This window comes from Fusarium coffeatum (genome assembly GCF_003316985.1).
Source record: "Fusarium coffeatum strain FIESC_28 chromosome Unknown BRIP53273_contig_274, whole genome shotgun sequence".
Classification (NCBI taxonomy): Eukaryota; Fungi; Ascomycota; class Sordariomycetes; order Hypocreales; family Nectriaceae; genus Fusarium; species Fusarium coffeatum.
In genome coordinates, this window is record NW_022158065.1 from 26,455 (window position 1) to 53,278 (window position 26,824).

The 26,824-nt window shown below is 47.6% G+C and overlaps 10 protein-coding genes across 10 annotated transcripts; 5 read left to right on the forward strand and 5 right to left on the reverse strand.

Annotated features, from left to right (window-relative positions):
- Window positions 1-500: 500 nt before the first annotated feature.
- Window positions 501-1,617, reverse strand: FIESC28_09924 (uncharacterized protein; the record flags this gene model as incomplete). Its single annotated transcript, XM_031164059.1, has 2 exons — window positions 501-1,376; window positions 1,462-1,617. 2 exons carry the CDS (start codon window positions 1,615-1,617, stop codon window positions 501-503), a joined length of 1,032 nt encoding a protein of 343 aa, XP_031011846.1.
- Window positions 1,618-2,473: 856 nt separating this feature from the next.
- Window positions 2,474-4,245, forward strand: FIESC28_09925 (uncharacterized protein; the record flags this gene model as incomplete). Its single annotated transcript, XM_031164060.1, has 4 exons — window positions 2,474-2,657; window positions 2,713-3,898; window positions 3,948-4,016; window positions 4,074-4,245. 4 exons carry the CDS (start codon window positions 2,474-2,476, stop codon window positions 4,243-4,245), a joined length of 1,611 nt encoding a protein of 536 aa, XP_031011847.1.
- Window positions 4,246-5,051: 806 nt separating this feature from the next.
- Window positions 5,052-5,780, forward strand: FIESC28_09926 (uncharacterized protein; the record flags this gene model as incomplete). Its single annotated transcript, XM_031164061.1, has 1 exon — window positions 5,052-5,780. One exon carries the CDS (start codon window positions 5,052-5,054, stop codon window positions 5,778-5,780), a length of 729 nt encoding a protein of 242 aa, XP_031011848.1.
- Window positions 5,781-6,459: 679 nt separating this feature from the next.
- FIESC28_09927 (uncharacterized protein) lies at window positions 6,460-7,674 on the reverse strand (the record flags this gene model as incomplete). The annotated part of the gene is made up of 3 exons (XM_031164062.1): window positions 6,460-6,503; window positions 6,550-7,507; window positions 7,561-7,674. 3 exons carry the CDS (start codon window positions 7,672-7,674, stop codon window positions 6,460-6,462), a joined length of 1,116 nt encoding a protein of 371 aa, XP_031011849.1.
- Window positions 7,675-8,632: 958 nt separating this feature from the next.
- On the reverse strand, window positions 8,633-10,060 carry FIESC28_09928 (uncharacterized protein; the record flags this gene model as incomplete). The annotated part of the gene is made up of 1 exon (XM_031164063.1): window positions 8,633-10,060. The coding sequence occupies one exon, from the start codon at window positions 10,058-10,060 to the stop codon at window positions 8,633-8,635; it is 1,428 nt and encodes a 475-aa protein (XP_031011850.1).
- A 1,447-nt stretch (window positions 10,061-11,507) lies between these two features.
- Window positions 11,508-14,107, forward strand: FIESC28_09929 (uncharacterized protein; the record flags this gene model as incomplete). Its single annotated transcript, XM_031164064.1, has 4 exons — window positions 11,508-11,540; window positions 11,668-11,681; window positions 11,739-11,939; window positions 12,070-14,107. 4 exons carry the CDS (start codon window positions 11,508-11,510, stop codon window positions 14,105-14,107), a joined length of 2,286 nt encoding a protein of 761 aa, XP_031011851.1.
- Window positions 14,108-14,149: 42 nt separating this feature from the next.
- FIESC28_09930 (uncharacterized protein) lies at window positions 14,150-15,397 on the reverse strand (the record flags this gene model as incomplete). The annotated part of the gene is made up of 4 exons (XM_031164065.1): window positions 14,150-14,499; window positions 14,550-14,675; window positions 14,724-15,092; window positions 15,145-15,397. The coding sequence occupies 4 exons, from the start codon at window positions 15,395-15,397 to the stop codon at window positions 14,150-14,152; spliced, it is 1,098 nt and encodes a 365-aa protein (XP_031011852.1).
- A 737-nt stretch (window positions 15,398-16,134) lies between these two features.
- On the forward strand, window positions 16,135-17,814 carry FIESC28_09931 (uncharacterized protein; the record flags this gene model as incomplete). Its single annotated transcript, XM_031164066.1, has 1 exon — window positions 16,135-17,814. The coding sequence occupies one exon, from the start codon at window positions 16,135-16,137 to the stop codon at window positions 17,812-17,814; it is 1,680 nt and encodes a 559-aa protein (XP_031011853.1).
- An 875-nt stretch (window positions 17,815-18,689) lies between these two features.
- FIESC28_09932 (uncharacterized protein) lies at window positions 18,690-20,369 on the reverse strand (the record flags this gene model as incomplete). Its single annotated transcript, XM_031164067.1, has 4 exons — window positions 18,690-19,722; window positions 19,775-19,956; window positions 20,013-20,113; window positions 20,168-20,369. The coding sequence occupies 4 exons, from the start codon at window positions 20,367-20,369 to the stop codon at window positions 18,690-18,692; spliced, it is 1,518 nt and encodes a 505-aa protein (XP_031011854.1).
- A 2,645-nt stretch (window positions 20,370-23,014) lies between these two features.
- On the forward strand, window positions 23,015-25,161 carry FIESC28_09933 (uncharacterized protein; the record flags this gene model as incomplete). Its single annotated transcript, XM_031164068.1, has 3 exons — window positions 23,015-23,071; window positions 23,123-23,551; window positions 23,602-25,161. 3 exons carry the CDS (start codon window positions 23,015-23,017, stop codon window positions 25,159-25,161), a joined length of 2,046 nt encoding a protein of 681 aa, XP_031011855.1.
- Between the last annotated feature and the right edge of the window lie 1,663 nt (window positions 25,162-26,824).

Genomic DNA, 26,824 nt, shown 5'->3' on the forward strand with positions numbered 1-26,824 from the left:
GATCTCGGGCTATAATGAGGATATCTTATGGTTATATATACCTGGGGTAGATCGTACTTAAATATGACGGGGATAGACGAAATGCAAGGCTTGCTCGGTAGTGGAAAACTCCGGCAATCACCAGGCGAAAGTGGACGTTTGCAAGGAAAGCCAATCTGAGTCAGTGTATGTGAACATCTTAAGCCTGGCTAATGTGACTGAACACGCTCTTCTAGCATACCGTTCATCTACTGAACTGCAACGTCTCTACTTCTCTCATTCCGTGAATATTTCATCTCATGGATCTAATGTTATTTTTACTCACAATTCTTTTGAAGAACGCAACGTTACAATGGATCGAAAGCTTCGCTATAGCACTCCCCATTAAGACGATATATTTAGCAGCATTTCCGGATGAAGCCTCGTTGGTGAAATGCCTGTGTATATCACCGGTGATTTATCATCCGAAGCCAAGCATCTGGGACAAGCTTTGCTGTGTTTTATTTAACTATGCAATCCACTCATGAAGAAGCTTCTTCGAAAGCCTTGCGGTTAACAGCCGTCGTCGGCTCCCCACAAAAGTCCCCATTCTCATCCACAACCTTCATGATATTCTCCATCGCGGTGAGCTCAAAGTTAATCCTCGTTGTTACAGCAGCTCCTGCATTATGGCACGTTAAAATCGCATTATCCATCTCCGCTAGCTCTTTGGACACCTGCGGCTCATGGTAATGTACGTCTAGTCCAGCAGCTGAGATCTTGCCGCTCTTCAGTGCGTCGATCAGGGCTTCTTCGTTGACAATTTGTCCACGAGCTGTGTTGACTAATCGTGCGCCGTCTTTCATGGCGCCGAATGCTTCTTTGTTGATCATATCTTGTGTATGGGCGTTGAGCGGTGTATGTAGCGTGACGCAGTCGGCAATGCTGAGGAGGGAATGGAGAGATGAGTGGTATGTTGCCTGAAGCTCCTCTTCAACCTCGGACGGAGATCTCACAATATCGAAGTAGTGGATCTTCATACCCAAAGCCAATCGCGCTTTTTGGGCGACTAGCTTACTGATATTTCCCAAACCGACAATACCCAGGACATGACCTCGAGGGTTATATGAGATCATAGCGATAAATTTGTGCATTTTGTTGAACTGCTCAGGATCGCACGAACGAGCACCTTTCTGCGACATCCAGAAGTTCCGGAAGACTGATAGAATCATCCAAAGAGCTGTGTCTGAGACTGCTTCGTCACTGGCGCCTGCGCCGTTGGCATACCAGATTTTACGGCGGCCGAGAGCGTCGACATCAGCCCAGTTGAAGCCTGCACCGGCGGAAGCAAAGATGCGGACTGATGGTGGAAGAAGGGGAATTAGTTCGTCGTCCCATTGGCCCATTTCGCCACCGGTCTGGAAATGTGGTCGATAGATTGCCGAGAACTGGCCATATCTAGATTTTGTTAGACATGATGATCTCAAAGACAGATCGAAGTACATTCTTGTTTTCTTTCAAAGCCTTGATAAACGACTCTCGATCAGGTTCCTCGTTTGCAACAACGTCGAATTTGTTTTTAAAGACATTTTCGTAGAAGTCGCGGTTATACTTAACGTCTTCGCCTAAGCGTAGGACTATCGGCTTGCCTCCGCCCATGATGAATGGATATTCGGTACGTTTTGCTCGAGTTTGAGGTTAATCAAGTAGCGACGATGATTCCGAACCCGTTCACAGCATAATTGGGTAAAGCGCGTAAACTTGCTGTTCCTTATGAACAAGACTCTTTTCCATGCTCGTTATGCTTTTCCGCCAATCGGTGGATCGCCTAACGACGGATATGTCACCGCACGTAGGATCTGCTTGCAGTGAGGGGTAGCACATCAACGGCCTCCAGCTCTGAAACTGATGGTGGTTTTATTGCGGCTAGGCCTCGGTCCAAAGTATACCGAAGGTTCAGGTCGATGTTTACTGATTGTTCCGTGGCCCAATAGCAAGAAGGCGTTGGTCTCTCGTCGGTCAGAGTGGAGGAATTGCACTGCTTAACGAAGGCCATCTCCATCTGCGTCTTGTTCTTATCGCACGATACCAGTTGTTCATAAAATAGATGAAAAACGTGTATTGTCATGATATCGGAGACGCTTTTTGTCTTCGGCTTGTACCCGTTTATAACCCATAGCTGAGATGCATACCCCTTCCCACATCTGCGATGATTCCGCTATCTCGAAAGCTCGCCTGACATGGATCGAATGAACAACGTCTATGATGATGCAACTACCTGTTGTCACCAGGAATGAATAAGGGCATCCAGCCGTTCCAGTCGGCCTTCCGTCCTATTGGATATTTCCAAACATCAGACAAGGATCAACCACTGCTACCCCAGGTTTACCCCAGGTTCCTCCCCGCGGACAAAACAGTATACGATCGTCTCTGCTCCACACACCTCGGCTTCGTGCTTCCGATATATAATGATTCGACATGACAATCGTCTTGTTGCTTGGGCAGAGACCTCAAGATGTTCGAGCAGATCAAAGAGTTCTTCAAGCCAAAGGCTACAAAGACACTGCATTATGCTGGTCTGAAGAATAACACCCATCCGACTTGGTACAAGGATGCTGGTCTGCGCAAGAATGTTTGGCATTGTGTTGGGTTTTACTTTGCGGTGTTCTACCTTGGCTTTGATGCCTCGTTGATGAATGGTGAGTCCCATCTTCTACAAACAGCATGGCCAGAAGCTAATCCTCTGTCCCTCAGGACTGCAAGCGATCCCCCAGTGGGAAGAATACTTCAACTATCCCTCAGGCAACACCCTCGGACTCATCTCCGCAAGTCTCTTCCTCCCAGCGATCATAACGCCATTCTTCGCTTCTTACATTAACGGCCTCTGGGGTCGGAAGTGGTGTTTGGCTGTTGGTTCCGTCCTCCTCATCCTCGGAGCCTTCCTCAACGCGTTTGCCAAAGACATCGGGACTTTCATCGGTGGCCGAGTCATCATCGGTGCTGCTGGTCCCTTTGGCAAGATCACTGGTATCGCTCTTCTGCAGGAATTAGCGCACCCTCGCCTTCGACCGTATGTCGCTACTGCTTACTACAGTAACTACTACGTTGGTCAGATTGTCGCTGCATGGTTCTGTTATGGTACCCTTTCGTGGCCTGATACTGAGTGGCGTTGGAGAGCACCTTGTCTTTTCCAGGCTTTTGCGCCCGCCGTCGTCCTTGTTCATCTACTTTTTGTTCCCGAAAGCCCTCGATGGCTCGTCGACCACGATCGATCCGAAGAAGCCCTCAAGGTTCTCGCTGACGAACATGCGAATGGTGACCTTGATGATGAGCTGGTACGATACGAATATGACGAGATCTATCGTGCTCTGCAGCTCGAGAAGGAGAACCACAACGCCAAGTATTCTGATTTCTTGAAGACACCCGGTAATAGACGCCGACTTCTCGTGCTCATCACTATGGGTACGGGGTCCAACTGGGTCGGCAACGGTATCATTGCTTATTACCTCTCTCCCGCCCTGAAGCTCGTCGGCATCACGTCTGCCAGCGCCATCGCTGGTATCAATGGCGGCATGGCCGTTTGGTCTCTCATCTGGGCCTACGCTGGCGCCATGAGCGCCGAGCGCCTCGGTCGTCGCACACTCTGGATCACTGGTACAGCTGGTATGTGTGCTGTGTACGCCGTTATCACCGGGCTCAGCGGTTCGTTCGCGCATAACCCTTCTCACGGCGTCGGTCTTGCTGTGGTGCCAATGATGTACCTCTTCAAGACCTTTTACTGTATCAGTTGGTCCCCCCTGCCGTTTGCCTACGGTGCTGAGATTTTGCCGTATAACCTGCGACTCAAGGGTTTGAGTATTGAGTTAAGTGTTCAGAGTGTTGCACTGGCTTTCAACCAATGGGTGAACCCTGTTGCTCTTGAGGCGATCGCTTGGAAATAGTAAGTCATTCCCAACGCGCTTCTCGTAAGGAGTACTAACTGGAGATAGCTACATCGTCTACATCACAGTTATCGCCATGTATCTCGTCCTTATTCTTTTCTTCTTCCCTGAGACAAGGTGCATATGCCCCGGTCGGCTTCTCCCAAATCTTGACAGTACTAACCATCGCTCCAGAAACATGACAATTGAGGAGGTTTCTGTCCTCTTCGACACGGGTAGGAAGGGCGATGCTGCAGCCGCAACGCGACAATTCCACAACAACGATAGAAAGCTTGACGACATGCTTGAGAACGATGATGATGATGACAATAAAGCGCCAAATGTGTCAAGAGTTGAGCGAGTCTAAACTTGTTAAGACGCGTTTTAGGCTAGCTTCCGCAGTCAATAAGGGTTAAAGATTTAAATAAAGGATCCAGTAATAATTCTATGACCTGTGCCTTATGAATGTCGCGACCATGGTAGTAACCCCGAATCTCACGCCAAGTCGCAATGAATACCACATCCAATAGCAGAGCCATGCAATGTCTCGTTGACGGTGGCTGTGTATTTGTATAACAACCTTGTTACCCAGTAAGCTCATGGGGCACAGCTACAGGGTTCATAGCTTCGCTTGAGGAAATACGGACTTGGCGGAAATAGTCTCGACTCCCCGGCTCCATAATAACAAGATACGCGATCAATGCTACCGGACCCTGAGACAATGCATTGGTAGACTCCATGATGTTTCTGCGGACAACACACAGCTGCATTGGTTCTCACCTAATGGCCCATTACAGTGACCAGTCTATGCGTCATGCGACATGTCTAGCCAAGTGTTATCAGCATCTAATCCCTGTTTTGTGTAAGCTGCACACCAACATATACAACCCCGGTCTATACGACCCCAAGCTTGGCTCTTTCAGGTGGTCATTTATCGCGCCGCCGGAGTCTTTTGAAGCCAATGAGCCAACACCACGAGATCTCACCTACAGAGACGGCTGACCGACCTGCATTTCCCGTCTTAGAGGTGCTTTTAAGATGATGACAAGGGCGTTGCGGGAGGTTATTTAAGGTGATGGCTGACCTCGCTCATTTGACGCCACTTTCTGCAGTTCTTTTGTGTTTATTAAAGAGCTTACTTTTTGACTGCTTACTCCTGTAAGCTGATTCGCTATGTTGTCTACCATTCGGAACATTTTTGCCCTCGTGGCGCTGATGGTTTTGGCTTCGCCAGCCACTGCGTTACCCAATATCAGAGTCTTGCCTTTGGGTGACTCTATCACAAAAGGAACAGGCTCAACAGGCATTGTTGGATATCGCCTACCGTTGCGACAAAAGATTCTTGCACAAGGTGTCAAGGTCAATATGGTTGGCACTTTGAAGAATGGGAACATGGTCGATGCACACCACGAAGGCCACAGCGGCAAGCTTCTATCAGACATCAACGGGTACTGGCAAACCCCCATGAAAGCCAAACCCAACGTCGTCCTCATCCACGCCGGTACAAACAACATGGACCGAGGAATTGACCTCGACATCGCAGACAAGATCATGGCCGATATTGTCGACGGCATCTTCAAACTCTCTTCAGACGTAACCATTCTACTTGCACCAGTAATTTGGGCCGATGATGCGAAAATGCAAGCCAACACCAACAAATTCAATCCCAAAATCCGAGCACTCATCGCCGCGCGACAAAAGTCCGGCAAGAAGATTCTGGAGGTTCCAATTGATATCAAGAAAGCTGATCTGGCTGACTCGAAGCATCCCAATGATGATGGTTATGATAAGATGGCTGATGCTTGGTTGAAGGGGATTCTTGCTGCTGATAAGAGGGGTTGGTTGAAGATGCCTACTCCCATGAAGGAGAGCGATGCGCCTGGAACTGGATTGGGTGCGTGATGCTTATATCTAATTAATGGGATGATTGAATAATTGGAAGAATTTGCAAAAAGAAAGAATGGTTCAATGAACATCTTATTGTGCCTCAACACGGGATCGAACCGTGGACCTTGTCATTACTAGTGACACGCTCTACCACTGAGCCATTGAGGCGCTGTTATTGGATGAAAGTTGGTGTGACCATTAGCGTCTATGATCGTGGGGCTAGCGTTCTGGTCTTGGCTAAGTCAAGAATGCTCAGATGAACGTTCTTCAATGGTCCCGTCCATGTTATATATGCTATGGTGTCTTAGTAATGTACCTTGAAGTACAGATTGACCTCTTAAGTCAGCCACGAACTCAGAGCCATCTTCGTTGTGATTTGTGCTAGTCCGACCTCCAGACCTTATGGAATGACAATTGTTCCAGCTCAACCCTCGACGGGAAAATGTTAATGGTATATCTGTTCTTGCCACATATCATCCCAATGGCATCATACATAAATTCACTTTCATTGTAGGGAGCATTTCTCTAATTATTCAAGTATTTTAATGGATGCTCATTGTTAATCGCAGACAGTTTGCTGCAATCCCGAGCCATGATTCCTTCCAGCAATAGGGTAACCAGATCGCGAGAACCCCGCCTACGCGACAAGACGCGTCAAATTGCAAAACGGATCAACAAATTGCATCCTCGCCGTTTATTTCTTCTGTGAAACACCAAAAGTGCTGAGTGTCGGCCAGTCTATTCTATTAGTATGTACTCCATCTTCTGGGAATTGGTCACTCACCCATGGTCGTTCGCTGCTTGTTGACGCGGGTGACATTGACTCGTTGCCCAACCGAAAGCGTCTTGCTCATGTCGTCACCATAACAGAAGCCATATCGTCCAAAGACAGGACTATACTTGGCTCCCTTGTCCACTCGTCGATCTTTGTTCAACTTCTTCCAAACGGTGCCCGTATCATCGGCCGCTGTCTTTCCAGTCTCATAATCCACGGTAATACTCTGGCATCGAAAGCAATTGGCTGTCATCGCCATTCGTACTCCACCATCGAATACTAACTCTGCCCAAAAGTCCTCGGCAAAGGCTCCCGAAGCGCCACAGACAACAATATTGGGTCGGAACTTGGTGACATCCATCGAGTAGCCTTCGCTCAAGCGGGATGATACTTCGTTGTTAGACTCTTCTGTGACAACCAGGTAATGTGCGAGATCACTAAAAGTAATTCGTTCGGGTGGATGTGCAAGGAATGGAATGCTGTTCTTCAGCCGCTGAGTGAATGAGGCCTTTTGTAAACCATCGGAGCTATGAGGTGCCAGAGATCCTAAAACAGCTCTTGAGCCGTCGCCGATGTAGACCAATCGCACTTCTTGGTCGAGGCGATCGGAAAACCATTTCGAAAGGTCATCTCCCATGTCGTAAGCTTTAGTAGTGCTTGTATGGAGATTGGCTTCAATGACCTTGCGACCTTCCAGAGAAGGCTTCAGAGGGAAATGAATGCTGTCGTCGGTCTTGTCCGCATTCCACTGGATTGTCACTTGGCTCTTGTCGTAGTCGATAGCAGCCTGGAAAAGCGCAAGCTTGAGGTGATATCCGATGAACATGGTTTCATATTGGGGTTCCGAGTCGCCGTCTCTTTTCACTTTCTGGAGACAGAAGGTTCTGTCTCCTTCGAAGCCGAATGGACCAAGGCGTGCTTTGTCAATTGCGCATCCTCTCAATCCCTTCACTGGATATACATAGAGCTGTAAACTGATCAGCTGATGTGCCACACCTCTCAAGGTCTCTCTTATCTCACCTGAGTGACTTCAAGCCCCGCCTCTGGTGCCGTTTGACGCTGCGATAACAAGTAGATTGTCGCGGCAACGGCGGTGCCCACGATGAGTGACCAGATTACAGTATGGTCCATCATTGTTGAGTGCAGATTATGAGATGTAAGAACAAAATTTGGAAGTCATGCTTCCAGAAGATCTACCGAGCGTCCGGCAAGAATTAACAAATTGGGGCAGCTATCGCGAATGACGTTTGAGGCCGGAAGCTAAACTATAATAGGCAACTTGATGGACCTTCAACCGAGCGCACTAGGATCAAGGGAGAAACAAATGGGACACCAACTCAAGCCAAACGTTTATGTTCCACGAGCGTTAATCAGAAGCGCTGGAAGGCTCATCGATAACTGGCTGTCGTGTGAACTTTATGGTCGGCTCAGCATGCACTAGATGTTTCCGTTGCCGTCAAGCTGCTCTAAGACTCTGATTGTAACACCAATCTTCAACAAACAGTAACCGCGTAATTGGTTTAGTGGTAAAATTCTCCGTTGCCATCGGGGAGCCCTGGGTTCGATTCCCAGATTACGCAGTACGAGCTCTTGCGAGCAACGAGTTTCTTTTTTGCTGTTTTGAGGTTATCCAGAGGTTGTTGTGTGAGCGGGACACCAGGACGCGGAGAGTTTCGCCAACATTCGGGGACAAAAGGGAAGCAGCGGATAAATTGGCAGAGCACGATGACCTGAGTTATTCTTTTTTATCTGATTGCAAAGAAATTGAACTATGGAAGTATGGACTCGAAGGTGATATGGTAAGTCTGAGGACATGTGTTGGAGTTGCTGTTTAATATTTGTTCAAAGCATTGTACCAAGTCACAGAAGATTTGGCAACCAGTTATACTGAACTCATTTGTAAGATATGTGAATTAATGGTACTCAAGAACAGACATGATTGTTGCAGTAAAGGTGGTCTAAGTATAGGAAATGAAGGTATAGTCAGATTGAGAAACAAGAACTCCGAGCGTATGCATGGATAAGATGAACGAAAATGAGTATAGCAGCCACAAGAAACACAGACAGGCAATTCCAACTAAAACCGTCAAAATTAAAGACCAAGCTCCTTCTTCATAGCAGGTAGAACAGCAGCCTCATTCCACTGCCAGATCAAACCACTGTTATGACCAGCAAACGCAGCACCAGTCCAATAAGTGTTACGCTCTCCCTCAAGCTGACGAAGATCCTCAAAGAAGCCATCGCCAATCTCCTTGGAAGAAACATGAAGTTCAAAAGGAGCGTGGTTGGCCAGCTTGGGGAAGGTGACCTTCTTTGCTGTGTCAGCTGGAACGGCATTTGCAAGAGCAAGACTCGCTAGCTCCTTGCGTATGACGGCCTTGGCATGCTCGAGGGTATAGTCGGCGTGGTCGAAGGCGACACCAAGGAGGAATTGGCCTGAGAAGCCTGGGGGAATGTTGTAGCCGTTGCTTCCGGGGATGAGGGGTGTATGAGCTCGAGTCAAAGCGCCGACGTTTTGGAGGTTGTAGTCGACTCCAGGGATATTGGCGACACCAGCAACGTAGCCGAGAGCAGAGAACTTGGAGAATAAGGCTCTTTCAGTAAGACGGAGGTCGAAACGAGCGACGTTCTTCAAAGTCTGTGGAATAGCGACAAGAAGTTTGCGCGCCTTGAAAATGACTCGCTTGTCATTTTGTTTCACAGTGACGACAACACCATCTTCCTTGCGGTTGACCTTTTCGATGTTCGAGTTGAGGTAGAGCTCGTCCTTGAGCTCGCGAGCTGCAGCGTCATAGACAGTCCGCGCGTTGCCAGATGTGGGAACAATGAAACCGTTGACGATACTATTTATCAGACCAGGTCCAAACTTCTTGATACCATATAGAGTTGGGATCTCAGTGATATGACCGGGGTACCAGTTGAACTGTGCGATAAGAGGAAGCAGAGCTGTGAAATTGTTTTGCTCGGCAAACTTGCCAAAAGGCTGGAGAAGCTCCTCGGGGACGGGGTTGGGGACAAAAGTATAGCCTTGGTCGATCCATGGGTATTTGGGAATGACAATCTTGATATATGCCTGCATTGCATCGGCTATAGACTTGGCAGTCGCTGCAGCCTCAGAAGCGTCTTGGGGAGGAATTGGGATGCCCAGGGAGAAATCATATTGCTTGGTCTCGGTCGTGGTGTTGACAGGATTACGGAGAGTTGTCTCAACGCCAAGACGATTAAAGTACTTCTCGACAGTCTTGCTGTTCTCAAATAGCACAACGCCGATATTTGCAACAGCCTTTGTCTCGGGATGGACATGTGACTCGGCATGGCCCCCGATCTGGTCCTTCTTCTCAATCACAGCGATTTTAGCGCCGGCGTCTTTGAGATGGATTGCTGCATGGATACCAGAAGCACCGCCACCGATGATAGCGACGTCCACATTTATGATTTCGTGTGTTGGTTTAGGAGGTGCAGCTACTGAAGCTGTTGTCAAACAAGCGACGAGGACGATAGAAGAAGCGTGGAACTTCATGTCGAGATGAAAAAGATGGAGAGTAGGGAGTGAAAGGTTTCCGAAATGGAAAGGATGTACAACGCAGATTTATATCTGACAACTCGGAACTAATACTCCATAACGTAGATCATCCGGCGATATGAAAATATGATTCCTCACATTCGCCCAGCCATGTTTGCTTATTCTAGCCTCGGATTGATGATCCCTGTTACGATAGTCACTCAAGACCCTCAGCTGTTCACTACGATTGCCTCCTATGGAATCTTTTGTAGAATTTAGGCTTATAAATCCCGAAAGGTTGCAAGAGTATTGCTTACTTTTCTCCTTTCTTGGTATGATTATTGTTGTGGCTTTGGCTATGTGGAATCCCGCTGACGGGAAATCTGTATGGTAGATCCGTAAATCATCTATGGGTCGTCTGGCTAGTGCGTGGAATAAACAAGGTCATTTAACTGATGTCAGAGTCATGTCAAAAGAAAAAGCAAAATAATTACTTTTTTTCTTAGTTTTGGAAAGTTGTCAAATCGATCATCTCTGTCAAACTTGGAAATCTCTTCCAGGACAGCATTGCTGTTAGTTTTATTGGTTGTCTTACGCATACTACCCATGAGCCAGATTGTCGGGCACAATGTCTGAGATCCTGCATCTCACGATTGGGCCGCCTTTGGGCCAACTCACGATAACGCCCAGAGAATCCAAGAATTAATCTCGCGACGATACGCGCTTGTCCTCGTAATCACGGTAATATTTTGACTCAACCAAATGATCATTACGAGTGTTTGAGGTCCGCGGCATTTCCGACCAGCAAAAGCAAAAGCAAAAGCGATACGACAGGCCGTGCGCATGACGCCATATTCCACTTCCATCTTGGGACGTTTTGTTTAAAATTCTTCCAAGGTCTCAGAGTTTCATCAAAATGGAGATGAGAGAAATGAGAATGATTCGGCGAAGATTATTACTTATCATCAAGGGATATGTCTAGATGACAACTTAGCGCAATGCCCATAACTAGTCAAGCAGTGATCTTGCCTGTGAACAATCTATCTAACAGGAAATTCGCGTACTTTCGGATGTAGCTATGGGAATACTGATAGATAACGTTCATTACGTCTGGGGTAGGCCGATAACCCGAAAATGTTGAAGTCGGTGTTTGTCAAGGCTTCTTAGTATGGTCTAGCGGATCAGCCTCCAACAACCCCGCTACAGCAGTCATCAGATTGTTCATCTTCCGTAGTATAGTGGTCAGTATGCAAGCTTGTCACGCTTGAGACCCGGGTTCAATTCCCGGCGGGAGAGATCCAGCCACCTGTAAAATGCAGGTCTTTTTTTTTGCAACTCAAGTAAAATGGCTTTGAATCATGCAATATCAGTCTCTGCCTTCTTTTTGCGCATCCGTTTGGTCTCCTTGACCAGCCACTATGAGTGCCCTAATGCGACACCCCACTCTGAATTTGCAACCGGTAAAATGAGCTCAAAGTTCCCGAGTCTCTTGATTCTAGTATGTATATGGCTTCAACCGTCAATGCATATCGTTGTATAGCCAAACACCAGGTTCCAGACAAAAGAAATTGAGCAGCCAGGAATTGTGGTGGATCTAATCAACTCGCCCATAACACTCTTGTCAGTGTTCAATGATAGTGTAAGTACTATAAGATCAGGTCGTTCTTGTACAGCATATTGTAATGACCGTCTCAAGTTGCAAGACCAATGGCCTCGTCCTCCACTATGTCGTCGGACCAGAATGTCCGCATCCAGCCTCTTCACAGATATGTCTACCAACCAATAAGATTTCCAAGTTGTTAGCAACAGGTATCTGCAGTGATGTGGACACAATACCACTTGCTCCGGAAAGACCATTCGTTGCAAAGGGTGGTGCAGGCCACCTCACCATATGCAGGTAAGCCAGCTGGGTCAATATTTACTGCATGCATGAAGATCATTTCTGCCTAAATTCTAGCGCAATTTGCGCGATTTGCGTCAACAACACTCATAACCCGTCTTATCATCATTTCCTACCTACATCACAGCGAACAGTCTGAGTATTATCATTTACCAACCTTGGTTGCTTTGTGTACTATGTGGTTTCAATACCCAGAGAGGTTGAACAAAGATTCCTCTCGAATCTTCACTCTTGAGTCCGGAGAAAAACAAGATGAAATCCAGGGTTCTCTAAAAACCCATCGTCTCGATGCAGCTCCGGAATATGAGGCACTCAGTTACGAATGGGGGAGCAAGACTGAATCAACCTCCATGAAGTGCAATAAGTACGACTTCAAAGTCACTAAAAGCCTCGATATTACCTTGCGCCGCCTGAGGTTGACCGATCGACCTCGCCCTCTCTGGATCGATCAAATCTGCATCAATCAGGAGTCGAACGATGAGCGTTCTGCGCAAGTCAGTATCATGAGATTGATCTACTCTAATGCCATCATGGTCACTGCATGGCTTGGCCAAGCGGATACTGAGGCGGCAAACTCTGTAAAAGACCTTCTTGCTGCCTTTGCCAACATGAGAGAAGACTATGCTTGTGGGATGTCACACTTCCCTGATGATGAGGACCTGGCAAGATTGGGCCTTCCCCTTCGACACTCAAGAGTCTGGACAGATTTGGACTTGATGCTCAGTGCCTCATACTTCTCAAGGGTGTGGATCATACAAGAGCTAGCTATATCGTCCAGGTTTCGACTGTTATGGGGAGATATCACAATATCCGAAGACGAATATGACTCGCTAACACACAAGATGTTCTTTCTCTGTTTGACCGAACCAGATGCAGTGGAGGGCTGTCCCAGAATTAATTGGCATCCGGTCTCCATGAACCTCTTTGGAAAAAGAGAATGGAAGGATAAGGACCTTTTAGAACTTGTTCGATTTGCGTCAAGATCCAAGGCTACAATTCCACAGGACAAGATCTACGCGTTAGTCGGGCTGGCAGGCCAACATCACTACAATGTGAATCCAGACTACACCAAGCCTGAGTCTGAAGTATTCGCAGACTTTGCTGTAAGGGTCATATCTACAAAGGGAAACCTGGATATTCTGGACCGTGCTTATGTCGAAGACCCGAATGAACCAAAACATTTCCCTCTTTGGGCGCCACGGTGGCAGCCTGAGGATTCCGTGGCCGGCTTCGTTAGTGGCAAATTCAAAGCCTCAAAGGACACCAAGACTATAACGAAGCTATCGAGCAATGCAAAAGTCCTTGAGTTGAGGGGCCTGGAGGTTGGTGTGGTACTAGATGTGCACCCAAATCAACGACCAGAATCAAATCAAGTGAGGGAATTAAATCAACGACCGGTATCTAGTCGGGTACAGGAATCAAATCGAGTACCGGAATTGCACTACAGCGTTGTGGCCGCCTTGAAAATGGTCAGGAATCACAATGTTCCTTTTGAACAAACATACAAGATGGATGCAATTAAGGTTATTCTCCTAACCATGATGGCGGGCCGAAAGAGAGACGTTCTTTGGCTACCCACGCTGGAGCGTCTAGAGGATGAATCCCACCTTGACGACTTCATAACCTTTTCTGCTGCCACCATGCTGCAGATCATGCTGTCAATAGGCTATGATGCAGAGCTTTTTGACCTTATCCAGATTGCATTAGAAGCTAGGGGACCCGTACCTGAAGATGAGCCACAGATAGAACCTACCTCTGAGGAGCAATTGGGATTAGAACAGATCAGAAGGCGATATCCAAACAACCCAGAGTACTTATCTACTGCCCAGGATCTTCTCATGCTTTGCAAACCTGCGCAAAAGGTGCGGGATTGTTTGAGCTTCGTCCAATCGATCTCAATCTCTCGGGATCAAAACTTCTTCATTACGGATAAGGGTTATGTTGGTATTGGTCCTCGCTGCATGAAGGCAGGGGACAAAGTATGCGTTCTCTTCGGTGGTTCGACTCCATATGCCATCCGGCAAAAGTCTGCAACAGATGAGTACTTCTACCTTGGGTCAGTCTATATTCATGGAATTATGGATGGGGAAATCATTGATGCTTGGGAGAAGGATAAAGACTCCGACAATCAGAAATTTCAGGAAAGGTTATTTAAGCTCCTATAATAGGTCGAATCTTATAGCTCCTATCCAAAGCTTTTCTCCACTCTAAATCTTTGGCTCAAACTCACTGTAGTCTTTCACATACAGACCCTCCCCAGCACTGTCCACATCCTCCACATTCGCAATAATCGAGTCCTCCAGACTAGTCCAACCAGGGCGACCCAGATCCTTCAGCAGCTGCTCAGCCTTGTCTCTAGGTTCAATCTCATTTGCATCCTCTCCATCTTGAAAGTTCTCAGGGAATGTCTTCTCGGGGTAGTGCTTTCTGAGAATGTCTAGAACTTGGTTCCAGTTGAAGCGGCCTGCAAAGCCGAAGATGCGTTGATCCTTGACGTGGTCGAAGATGGCGGCAGCGACGTGAAGTCTTCCAGTGTCATCGACGTCGATGAAGTATTCTATCTATAGTCAGTATGTGGATGTGTCTGTAGATGGACATGGGACTTACGCGGTACGGTGAAATGATGGGCATAGGCTATTTTGCCTTGATAGAGCATAACAGGCATACCAGAGCTACTCGGGTAGCCTTGGGTGGCCGTGTCGATAGACTTGCCCCAGTTGAAGTTGGGCAGGACTAAAATTGATCAGCAAAGCTCCGTCATGATTCCTAGGGAGATCTTACCAGTATTGACAACTAGCTCAGGCTTCTCATGTTGGTGTTCTTTGTGGTACTTCCAAACAGCCTGTTCCGACTGGACCTTGCTTGCAGCATAAACAGCACCCGATCTCTTGGCGGTGTAAGGAGGATCGGCCCACGCAACTTCGACGGCGCCTTCAGACCAGCTTTCCTCATTGACCAGCGTGTGAGGCTTGCCGGGGACAGAAATGGTCGCCGCGCTAGATGAGGAAGTGAGTACAAAGCGCTTAACGCTTGGTACACTGTATGCAACTTTTAGCGCAGCCAGGGCTCCGTCAATCGCTTCGGGGATGACCTTGTTGGGGTCAGGGCTCAGAGACATGTTGGAAGCGGTGTGAGCGATCACTGAAACGCCTATATTTGTCGTATCAGCCTCGGCCCATCAAGCAATCATCGCGAATCTTACCCTGAGCAACCTCCTTCAGCGCATCCACAGAAGCCATATCCTCTAGCTTAACAAGCTCAAAGTTTCCCTGTCCATATTGCTTATCGAAAGCAGCCGAGAGCCAGGCATTTTTCTCGGTGTTTCGAACAGTACCGCGGACTTTGTAGCCGTACTCTAGGAATTGTTTGGCGACGTGAGAGCCGACAAGTCCGTTGGCACCAGTCACAAGGACGATGGAGCCCTTAGGCACAGCTGGGTTGTCGAGAGGAGACATTTTGATAGATAGTTGTAGATGTTGAGTCTATTTCTACCTAGATTGATGGACACGCGATTTATATATCTTTCATACTCCGCTAACCCCGCAGCATCCCCCTGCTCAACCACTGAACGTGATCCAATCCTCAGCTTGGTTCGTGTCCGCGGACTAGGTTCCTAATCTGTATTGGCGCGGCCTTCTAATGTTACGGAGTTACAAACAGGTTTGTGATTTGTCATTAGAAGGAATACGTGAGCGAGGAAAATTACGAATCCGATTGAATCGATAGATGACACATCCGAAGGCCTTGTGTCAGTACGCATCCGCTAAAACGGTCCCCGCGCAGGCCGAGGCTACAGGGATTGGTCCGCTAAAAGACCCTGAAACTCCGCAATGGTGTTGACTTGATGGCTTCTGGTCTGGTCTTCAACCTCAACAAGACTCTGGATTAAAGATTTCCATTGATGCGTACTCCACGTGACACAAAATGAACGGCTTACTTTCTATGTCTCTCTGTCATACACTCGTACTCGTACATAAATACGATATCTGAAGATCTTGTCCAGAAAAGGAAACATTTTTGCGAGCATACCGCGACGTAAGCACTAAGGAAAGTAAGCAAGCATACTGCATTGTCCCGACTCTAGAGTCGAGACTAAGCAGATCAAGGCAGACATAAAGTTCTTGGCCTCTGAGCCGCAAACATCCTTCTCTTCTCATCTTTTGTTCAATAATTCACTATATATCATCAAGTCATGGTTAATCGTGGCCCTTCCAGAGGTTGCATCACCTGCAAAAGACGTCGCGTCAAATGTGACGAGACGAAGCCTTCATGCAAGGCATGCAATCGTGTCGGTCGCGAGTGTGCAGGTTACAAAAAGCAACCCGTTCGCCTACGATTCAAAGACGAGACTTCACGTTGTGTGAATAAATTCAAATCACCAGATCGGATAATCACTACCATCATCACAGAGCACGAGGTTTCTGGGTTTTCTGAGACTCCAGGATTACTTCCAAGTCGCCTTCCAAAACAGCAGGATGCGGCTGTGGCTTTCTTTCTCACGTATGTCACCAACGTTGGCCGGAATATGGAGTCGACAAGAGGGTTCCTAGAATTTGTCCGTCCCATCTTGGCAACTGAATCTCACAATTCCGCGCTATCCGCTGCAGTCAATGCGACTTCTATCAAGCTCTGGACATTACTACAACCAACTGGCATCACTAGTTCTTTACCTATCAGATTATACAATCAAGCACTCGTAAAGCTACAGGAGGCTGTGTATAGCCCTGAAGAGCAAGGAAAAGATGCGACCGTCATTGCGGCGCTCATGTTGCAGCAATGTGACACCTTGGCTGCCATATTCGGACATAACAAATCAAATACCACGCACAGAAAGGGCGCCTTGGCCCTGCTGACACAAAATGGCATGGGGAAGTTCAAACATCACGGACATTTGCTTGGAAATCTTTTCCACGCTAAAATATCGTTCTGTGTCAGACACAAAGTTTCATTGACTGAAGGCGAGCTAGATTGGGTACAAAGCAAGATAATACCGGCTCTACCAGCAAATCCTAGCTACTCGCTCGACATTATCGGCGTGTCTATTTCTAGGCTTCAGACGATTCACAACCTGTCAGCATCTCCAAAAGTGGAAATATCCTTGGCAGCACTGCAAGAGCTTCCATCCATTATTTGTGAAGTCGAGGCACAGCTCCATGCTTGGCTGCATACTGTACCTGAGATTTGGCACCGTCAGACCATACAAGCTAAGGATACCATGACGCCAGGTATAGATACCTACGACGGCTCGGTCGTTATATATCCGAGCATTCAAATTACAAACATATGGAACATGTGGCGGATCTATCGTCTCATCGTCGAGGAAGTCAAAAGAAACCTTTTCAACAACTTGGTCACAGAAAGTGTTAATCCCCAGGTAAAAAGAAGCCAGGAAACACAGGATCTAATCAAGTCCATTTGTCGGAGTATACCATTCTACCTCGGCAATCTCTCCAAGCCGGTGAGCTTCACAGATATCAACGATCAGAAACTCCACTTCCCCTGCTTTCACGACTTGTTGCCGACAAGCGAGACATTCATCGCTTACAAGAAGAGCAATCACTATGTTTCGAGGATCGACCACAATCGTCATAATGTCATCCACGGCCCTATCGCTTCCTTGAGTGTTTTATCGAGTCTTATTAGACTCTTCGAGGAACACAGCCCACCACTATTATCAGCTGAGGATGAACTGCAGAGACAGAAACGATGGATATATGGGCAGTTTCGCCGCTCACTTCACTTGATGCGATTTATACCCGCCGACCACGATGAGACAGGGGAGACGTACTGGCAGTCTGGGAATGGTGAGATGATGAACACACAACTGGCTGATGATATCCGCCAAGCACTTTGCACAGTCAACTTGCTGTGATGTCTTGCAGAAGGAAGCCAGAATCCTTGTACATGTACAGTAGTCTAGTGGCTAGTCTACCCATGAATTTTTATACCTTGCAACGCCATGCTTCATGAGTCATTGTACTGCAGTTGGAGTCGTTGTGACTGCTGCTTATTTCCGAAGGAGAATATTCCCCCACTTGACCCCAAGAGACCAGGTCTCGTGAGAATAAAACGCTATTCCCTTGGTGACTAGAGCAAGTTTTGACTCCGCACCCGATTACCCTAATCCCCTCATCCCCTCTTCTCCAAGTAAGCATAACGTTATGCTTAAGACTATTGGACGCCGCTTTCATCATTTCACAAGCCACGATAATTATGGTGCGAGACATCGCATCAGCGCCAAGGGATTTGTAAACGAGAAAACTGGCAACAGGACTCGTGTTGAGAGCAAAGCCAAGAGTATTACCAAGCCAAGCAATACGATAGCCTCGATTGCGTCATCTCATTGCCACGAATCTTGGGTGAAGTGTTTCACACAGACATCTCAACAGAGTAGGTTGTTGTGAATGTCTGCGACGCAATTAGGAACTTGGCATCAGAATCACAAGCATTCGTACAGCAGCGTGATGTTAGATCCCCTAAACTTCTCTTGTGGCTGTAGCTCATGAGATATCATTGGCTAGCTGAGATAACAATTCATGACGTCGGATCAAATTGGAGAAGCGCTTACGTGGAAGGGGCATGGTCACCTTTTGCATCAACATCAAAACTTCGAGCAAACTTTTCAATTGTAGTAGGTATCTTCTATCGCAGTCTGTACAAGATATGAAAGTCCACCAAATTGTATGCCAGTACTCGAAATCAAACAAAACTCGTCTAGTCAAAATGAATAAACATCAAGGCAAGGCCTTACAGGGTGTACATGTAGCGGGGGTTGTACTCGCCCATCTCATTAATCTCCTCCTCAGTCTTGCCCTCCATTCTCCAGTCCTCCTGACCAGAAAGCTTTCTGTGGTTAAGACGTCGAAAGTGAAGATAGACAGTAGTGTGAATGCTCACAGCGAGGGCCAGCATGCCGATGGTAGCACCGTATCCGGGGCGGTAGTGAGGCTTATCGGCGTTGCTGAAGAGGAAGGGGGCGGCAACACCAGCAGAGTTTCCGATAGTGATAAAGATACCACTGGCGAACGCTCGCTTGCCGTATCGGGGCTGGTTGACAGTGATCCAAGCCATACCGGATCCAGATCCAGTCCAAAGACCGATGGCGACAATGAAGCAGCCAGCGAAACTCATGGCTTGGTTGTAGTTGATGATGAGCAGGATGTAGCCGAGCATCATGACGAGTCCTCCACCGATACAGAAGAGACCTCGCTGCTGAGTGCGGTCGCTGATTCGGGCGCAGATGAGGTAGGTAGCAAAGCCAACGATGTAGACAGGGACGGTAAGACCTTGAACCTGCTTGGGAGTCCAGGTTCCCATCTCATTAATGATGGTGGGCAAGAAGACACTGAAACTGTAAAGGACAGAGTGGCTGCAGTACTGAGCGATTGAAAGGGCCCAGATCTTCCAGTCCTTGATGGCAGCAATGACGTCCTCCTTGTGCATCTCCTGGCCAGCTGCGGTCTGACCAATCTCAGCGCTTCGAAGATCGATAAGTGCCTGACGGTCCTCGGGTGTGAGACACTTGGCTGTGGCGGGATCGTTGGGAAGGACGAAGGGAACAGCGAGAGCAGTCAAGACAGTGGGGATACCGTTGATGGTAATGATCCATCGCCAAGCCCTCCATCCGCCAGCACCGCACCCCTCGCAATCGTAGTTATCCAGCTCTCCGATACCGAGAGCGACAAGACCACCGACGGCACCGGAGATGGCAGAGATGGAGTAGAAGTAGGCATTGCGGAGCGAGATGTGCTTCTTGTGGTAGAAGGTGGTGAGGTACAGCCTGGGAAGTGTAAGTAAAGCGTTCATTGCATCGGTCGCGTGTGTGTACTGACATGATACCGGGGAAAAGACCGGCCTCGAAAGTACCGAGAAGAAGACGGCAAGCGATCAGAGAGCCAAGGTTGTTGACGAAACCAGTGAAGGAGGCGACAAGACCCCAGAAGAAGCAGAGACCGGCGAGGTATCGGGCGGGCTTCATCTTCTTGATGATAAGGTTGGAGGGAGTTTCGAACAACTAGAAATAAGGGTCAGTCAATTGGTTCCGTGGAATGAGATTTCATTGCGACTTACACAATACGTGACGAAGAGAATTGACACGGCAAGTTGGTACTCATTGTTTCCCATGTTGAGCTCATCCTCCAAACCGTAGAGACGAGCATTACCGATACCAACTATAGAATTGTCAGCTATTGAGCCCCCCATCTATCGTCCTGATAAAAACTTACCTCGATCCATAAAGTTCATGAGATAGATCCAGCAGACCATGGGAATGATACGTCTGTCAAGCTTCTTCAAAATACGGTTCTCCGTCTCCTCAGAGACATAAGGAACCGAGGTGTCGTTGACGGGGCCATCGCTGTTGGTAGCGATACCCTCCTCCTCCTTGGTGGTAGGGGAGTACCGATCACTCTCATTACCGACCGCCATGATGGGCAGAAAAGGATTGGGCCTAAGAAGAAGGCTCAAAGCTTGCAGTGGAATGAAAAAAGTGGTAAAGGGGAGAAGAAGAAGAAGATGGAGAGAGAGCTGACTGACTCGAGACGCGACTGGGGGACAGAGCAGCTCCTGTTTTTATAACCTCGCGCTCCGTCGTAATGGTTGCAAGCAGAGACCCGCGCGGGGTATCAATGCCCAGACATTCTAATCCAAATTACGCAGGAAACCCGGTCCAAAGGAGGGCCAAGACACCCCAGACGCCAAGAAGATTTCATGGTTATTATGGTTGTGGGTTGGATGTGGGAGGCGGAGGAAGCAAAGACGGGGAAGAGACTGGGGCAAACTGGGGAAAGAAAGAACAAAGTGCAAAATCTAGGGGGGGGCTAAGCTTTGTGGAGAAATTCTGTTACGTTTTGCAGTCTCCGGGGGGGAGCATTTCGCCAAGGCATAGCCAAGACAGTAGTTGGATGCATATCTTTTTGTTGCTACTCCACTGATTCTGAGTAGTTTACAGGCTATATCAGGTGACGCTACCCCAGTCCAACTAGACCTTGGCGGTTACTTGGCGACTTTGCTTTGGGAAGTCATAACAACGCATCCCAATCTTGGCGAGTAAGCTTGGTTACCAATGTCTCTCTTGCTTGGCTGTATTTTGCACTCGGACAGATGGAATGATTTCCTCTTCTGGTTTAAATCTCTCGGTTATTCCTGTTTCTTAACCTATGTCATTGATGAATCTATAGCCGGGCGGATGTAGACCGATCTCTGACATGGCATATTCTCCACGTGTATGTGTAAGATGAGATTATGCTTAATTATTCCCCTCATTATTGGCTTGGACTTGTTAGTCTATTGAGACTCCCTCCTGGTTACCTCCCCTTCACATCTCCTCCCAACACATTTTATTTTAGGCTGGTTAATGAGACACGTGGAACTCGCGTGGCTGCCTGCAGATACGTGATTGTGTCTGTTCTCTTCTCTTCTCTTTCTTGCCGCCTGCATCTCCATGTATGTAAGATATCTAAGATTGAACAAGATCTTCCCTGTCCCCTTGTTGGTTCCAGTGCTTTTAATTACTACTGGGCGGCCTTTTTTTACCCCGCGGGGGGGCGGTAAATCCACCGAGTACTCCGTCCGTAGCACGAGTCAGGGGTGGCTTTTTTTTCTGTGTCTCTTCTCTCCTCCTTTCTTGTCTTTCTCCGCATTCGGTGTTACTTGTCCGTGACTGTAATTTCTCCTCCCCCATGTCACATCGCATTCTTTACGCGGGTTTCAACTTTCATGACACATCTCTTTCTCCCATTGGATGCATGATGTGATAATTATGTCTGTCCCACAAGGCAAAGGCATGCCCGTGGAAAACCCCATACGGTTCCCCGTGTTTACCGCCTTTAAAAAGCGGGAATTTGGGGGTAAATCAGGGAAGAGGATAACGTTACCCCACTGCCCCATCTCCCCCCAAATTACCCACTGGCTAAACTGACCTGCCCTGGCCTGGCTTCGCTTAGGGCCTCTCCACTGTAGAGAAAACGTCTTACCGCAGAGCAAGTTGAGACATGAGATCGTCGTTGATCATTTTGTGATTCTTCTAGGTCGTGATGATCTTCTTGCTAAACTGCCGACTTAACCGAGGTGGATATAAGAACGAAATGACCCGCATCAGATTTCAACGGTTGAAATGGAGATTGTACCTTGATAGATCTTCTAAATATCTTCTTCGCTTTGACTGCCAAGACCGGTCCGAATCAAGTGAGACACAGGAGGGTAAGGGCGGCTTTGGGAGATAATATGGGGCCAAATCGATAAAGGAGGAGAGACTGTGGAGGGAAAACGAAGGCACCATGCTGAACTACCGGTCGTGCCAGCAATAGCCTTTGACATGCACTCTCAATTTGGGACTGATCTGTCTGGTTACTGACAGTCTCTCCTCACTAAGAATGAGGTTGAACCCACTGAACGGAGGCAGTAGAGTGATATTTGCCCAGTTAGTGAACCCATACGCAATGTCTTGGTTCAAACAGCTGGGCAGTCCAAATGCATCCTCTGGAAAGCCTTATATTCTCAACCGCAACGAGATATATGCTATCATCCAATATCTTCAACCCGATTCAGTGATGCATCTAACATATGTCAAGATCCAGTTTCAGATGCATGACACAAAGCCCTTATTCAAGTAAGCTACCGACCCGTCGCACTGGTACTGACCTTCCCAAAACTCTCTTCTCCCATGTGGCCGGGATTTCTTTCGAACCGTTTGATCTGCGTCTTGCAGTGACACATGACAGGTAGAGAGCTTGGCTAGCGTGACGTGGTTACTTGGAGTATGAGGGGAACCGTGAGGAGCCCCATCTACATACAAGATATGTCTTCTTCTATAGAATAGCTGTAAATTGAGTATAATTGAGATATCATGCATTTCTAATTTTGGTATTACCTTGGTGTTGTTGTTGGAAGGCGCGATTATCTAAGTAGACATAGAGTTCCACTAGAAGGGCGTGCGATATCTCGACCCCTCATCTCAACGACTTTATTGTCTTTCTTCCATGTAAATAAAGCCCACCACAACTCTTCAAACATTCATAAGTCAATTCAGTCTCAATCTTCTCAATCAAAATTATTCATTCCCAGCTATTACAATGAATGCACCACCACCGCATCCGTTTGACCCTCTGAGGCCGGAGGAGATATCAAGAGTCAGTTCGCTATTTATACCAAGGTTCATCATTAGCTAAAATATTTCCTAGGCCTCGCGCATAGTGTGTCCTCACTTTGGAAGCCAAGAGCCAAACTTTCGCGTCATTACCCTCCTCGAGCCCGCAAAGAAGCAGATGCTCTCTTATCTCGAACAAGAACTCATAGGTCAAGTGGCAGAACCTCCCACTCGCTATGCTCGAGTCGAAGTGTCAACCAAGAAAGATCCTAGCGGAACCCAACTCTTTGAACTTATTGTAGATCTCGATAACAACAGCGTTGTCAAAAAGCAGCATGTCGAAGGGAAACATTCCTACATTGATACTAACTTTATGAAAGCTGTTGAAGAAGCTTGTCTTGCTGATGAGAAGGTCCAAGCTGAGATTAAGACTCTTAATATTCCTGATGGGGCTACTGTGGTTGTTGAGCCATGGGCTTATGCGACGGATGGGATGAATGATATGACTGATCGAGTTACTATGGTATACATCCCTTGCACCGGGATGTTCAATATTTTGCTGATCCTGTTCAGTGCTGGTTCTATCTACGACTGTTGGAGAACCCAGATGCGAATTACTACGCCTACCCTTTGGACATATGCGCTGAAGTATCAGAGTCTCTTGAAGTCACAAAAGTGTACCGCCTACCGACAACGCCAGACGAAAGAATTCACACCGAGACGAGGCCATTCGATCGTCGACGAATTCACAATACCACCAAGAGCGAATATCATCCTGACTTAAGACCAAGCCCCAGAGCTAGCACTAAGCCATATCAAGTGGTCCAACCTGATGGACCCTCATTCAACATCAACGGCAATCACTTGCGATGGGAGAAATGGGATCTTCGCGTCGGCTTCAATTATCGAGAGGGCCTCACTCTTCACGACATTCGATACGACGGACGAAGCCTTTTCTATCGGCTTTCGCTAGCTGAGATGTTTGTTCCCTACGGTGATCCGCGGTCTCCATACCCACGCAAGGCTGCTTTCGATCTTGGTAACGATGGAGCTGGCATTAACGCCAATAACTTACAGCTTGGCTGCGATTGTCTAGGCACCATCAAGTACTTCGACGCTTATCATAATACACCATCGGGCGAGCCTATGAAACTGCCAAATGTTATCTGTTGCCACGAACAAGATGATGGAATTTTATGGAAGCATACAAACTTTCGCACGAACAACCCCGTCGTCGCTAGGTCTCGAGTCCTTGTTCTGCAGACCATTATTACCGTTAGCAACTACGAGTACATTTTTGCATGGCACTTTTATCAAGACGCCTCAATCAATTATGAAGTCCGTGCGACTGGTATCTTATCAACTGCGACAACCTCCATGGACCACAAGGGCGGCTACCCATACGGAACTGTTGTCGCACCGGGGGTCTTGGCGCCATACCACCAACATCTCTTTAGCCTTCGCATTGATCCCGCAATCGACGGCCATGAAAACTCTCTCGTGGTAGAGGAGTCAAAGTCGCTTCCGATCGATGATCCAGCTGTTCACAATCCTTTCGGAGTGGGTTATGTCACCGAGAGCCAGACCATTGAGGAAGAAGGCGGTTTCGATCTTGACTTCACTAAAGCGCGAACCTTCAAATTCATCAACGAGAACAAGATCAATCCAATTACAGGCACACCAATCGGTTTCAAACTCATACCTTTCTACAGCCAAATGCTTCTCGCCCACTCAGATTCCTTCCACGCCAAGCGCTCCGAATTCGCCGAGCATGCAGTCTGGGTAACAAGACACGAAGACAACGACCATTTCCCCGCAGGCAGATACACGATGCAATCTTCCGGCGGTGACGGACTAGCGTCAGTAATTGCGAAGCGCCGAAACACAGGCGTGGCTCAGTCGGTGAGGAACCAAGACATTGTTATCTGGCATACCTTCGGGTCGACGCATAATCCCAGGATTGAGGATTGGCCGGTTATGCCAAGCGAAAAGCTCACCGTAGGGCTTAAGCCAGTTAATTTCTTTATGGGCAATCCGGGCTTGGATGTTGCGCCTTCGACGCAGGAGACCAACAAAAGTGTGCTATATGCAGGAGAGAATGAGGCTACTGCATGTTGTGATACGGGGCTATGAATAGAGACAAAAGAGACAGACACTGGGTACAAGATACTTTGAATAGCTGAGCTGGAAAATTACCCGTGTCGTACTGCCGGTAGCCAACCACTCTTGGCATCTGCCTAGAATAAGCTTCAAGGTTTAGTTTGCGGGGGAGCCAACCCGCGGACATGAGATCTTGGCTTTTTTGCAAACGGGCTCATTCTCGAGTCAACTTGGCAGCAGCACAGACAAACTTGGCATCTTGGGGAGATCGGAGGTGGGGACCAATTGCAGTTTAGCTTTCATTCCACGACGAGTCAACATTAGACTTGGCTATACATAGTTGCACCGGAGACCTGGAGAAAGAATACCATTGTTTCGGCTACCGGTTTTATGGGATACCCGAAATTGCCATGGCTTGGAGATGTGTATGTTGCCTCTGGAATGAGAATGACCTGCTATGCTTGGCGATGTTGAGGTGTGAGCGAATCATGAGGGGTCTTTTATTGCTGAGGAGTTGAGCTGATGCCTTGTCCCGAATGCTCCTCGAGACTTCCATCAGTCCGAGCATTGCGGGTTGGGTATTGCCGAAGGGCATGTCTTCTATCGGCCCTTTCTGCTTTTGTTACAAGGTAGGTTTATATCTAATGTGAGCATTGAGGTGTTGAAGTGGGACTCTAGTTACCCTGTACTACGTGTATGGCATCTCGAATTGTCACTTTATTAGCAGTACGAGCTTTTGATTAGTGGTTTAAACATACTTTAATGCTTTTAAGTATTTTATATTTAATTTGAATTTCGTAGAAGTGACAACAGTTCTTTTTGCTACTGGACCATTGGCTGTCCAACTCGTGATGCTTTTTTCTTCAACGTCCCAAATGTGACCATCGAACTAGTCGACAGTCACCAAGCAACAGTGGACAATCATTGGCTGACGTGATGACACTGACGGAAGAATATCTCTCCGAGCAAGGAAAAGTCGGTCGACCAATGAGAACTTTGTCTTGTCTCTCAGTTTCTCGAGATGAAGAAAAATCTTCAAAACCAGCGAATAAAACAAAACAATTACCAAACAAATGGATCTTCCAGAACACTAAAAGGAATTTTCAAAGGATTTTCACAACCGTGCCCTTTCGCTAGTCAGCCTCATCGTGAATACCGCCGAGTCAACAGACCCCATACCAGAAAACTCTGCTCTAAGCTTAGTCACGTACTCCACATCAACCATCTATAAAAGTCTCGACAGCCGCCGACCTTTTAGAATTCTTTTTTCCTTTCTTCTTCATGTCGACAATACTTCAGAGAATCATTTCTATAGTATTCGACCTTCTCTTGGTTCTCCAAAAGAGCCACAGATCCCACCCTGGTTGATGAATGTATATCCTCGGCACCCTAGAGTGAATAACACTTTTTGGTCCTCTCGATCTGTCCGCAAGGATGGCGGTTACCGCTTTGCGGTGGCTGTATAGAGAGGTTTGCTTGATGATCTCGGTCCTGCGAGTGGTCTTGCCTTCGGGCGCGCTTTCGGGACGGGTGCTGATGGACGTCTGACAGGCTTTTTTCATTGCTTGCTGAGGCTTGCCTTGGTAGTGAAGAAGAAATTCTTTTATAAATTGTTGTCATGTGCTGGTCGGGCGTTGACATGCAGCGTGAGCGCTTGCCAATGAATATCTTGGAGGCGTACTCGCTGACAATGAAT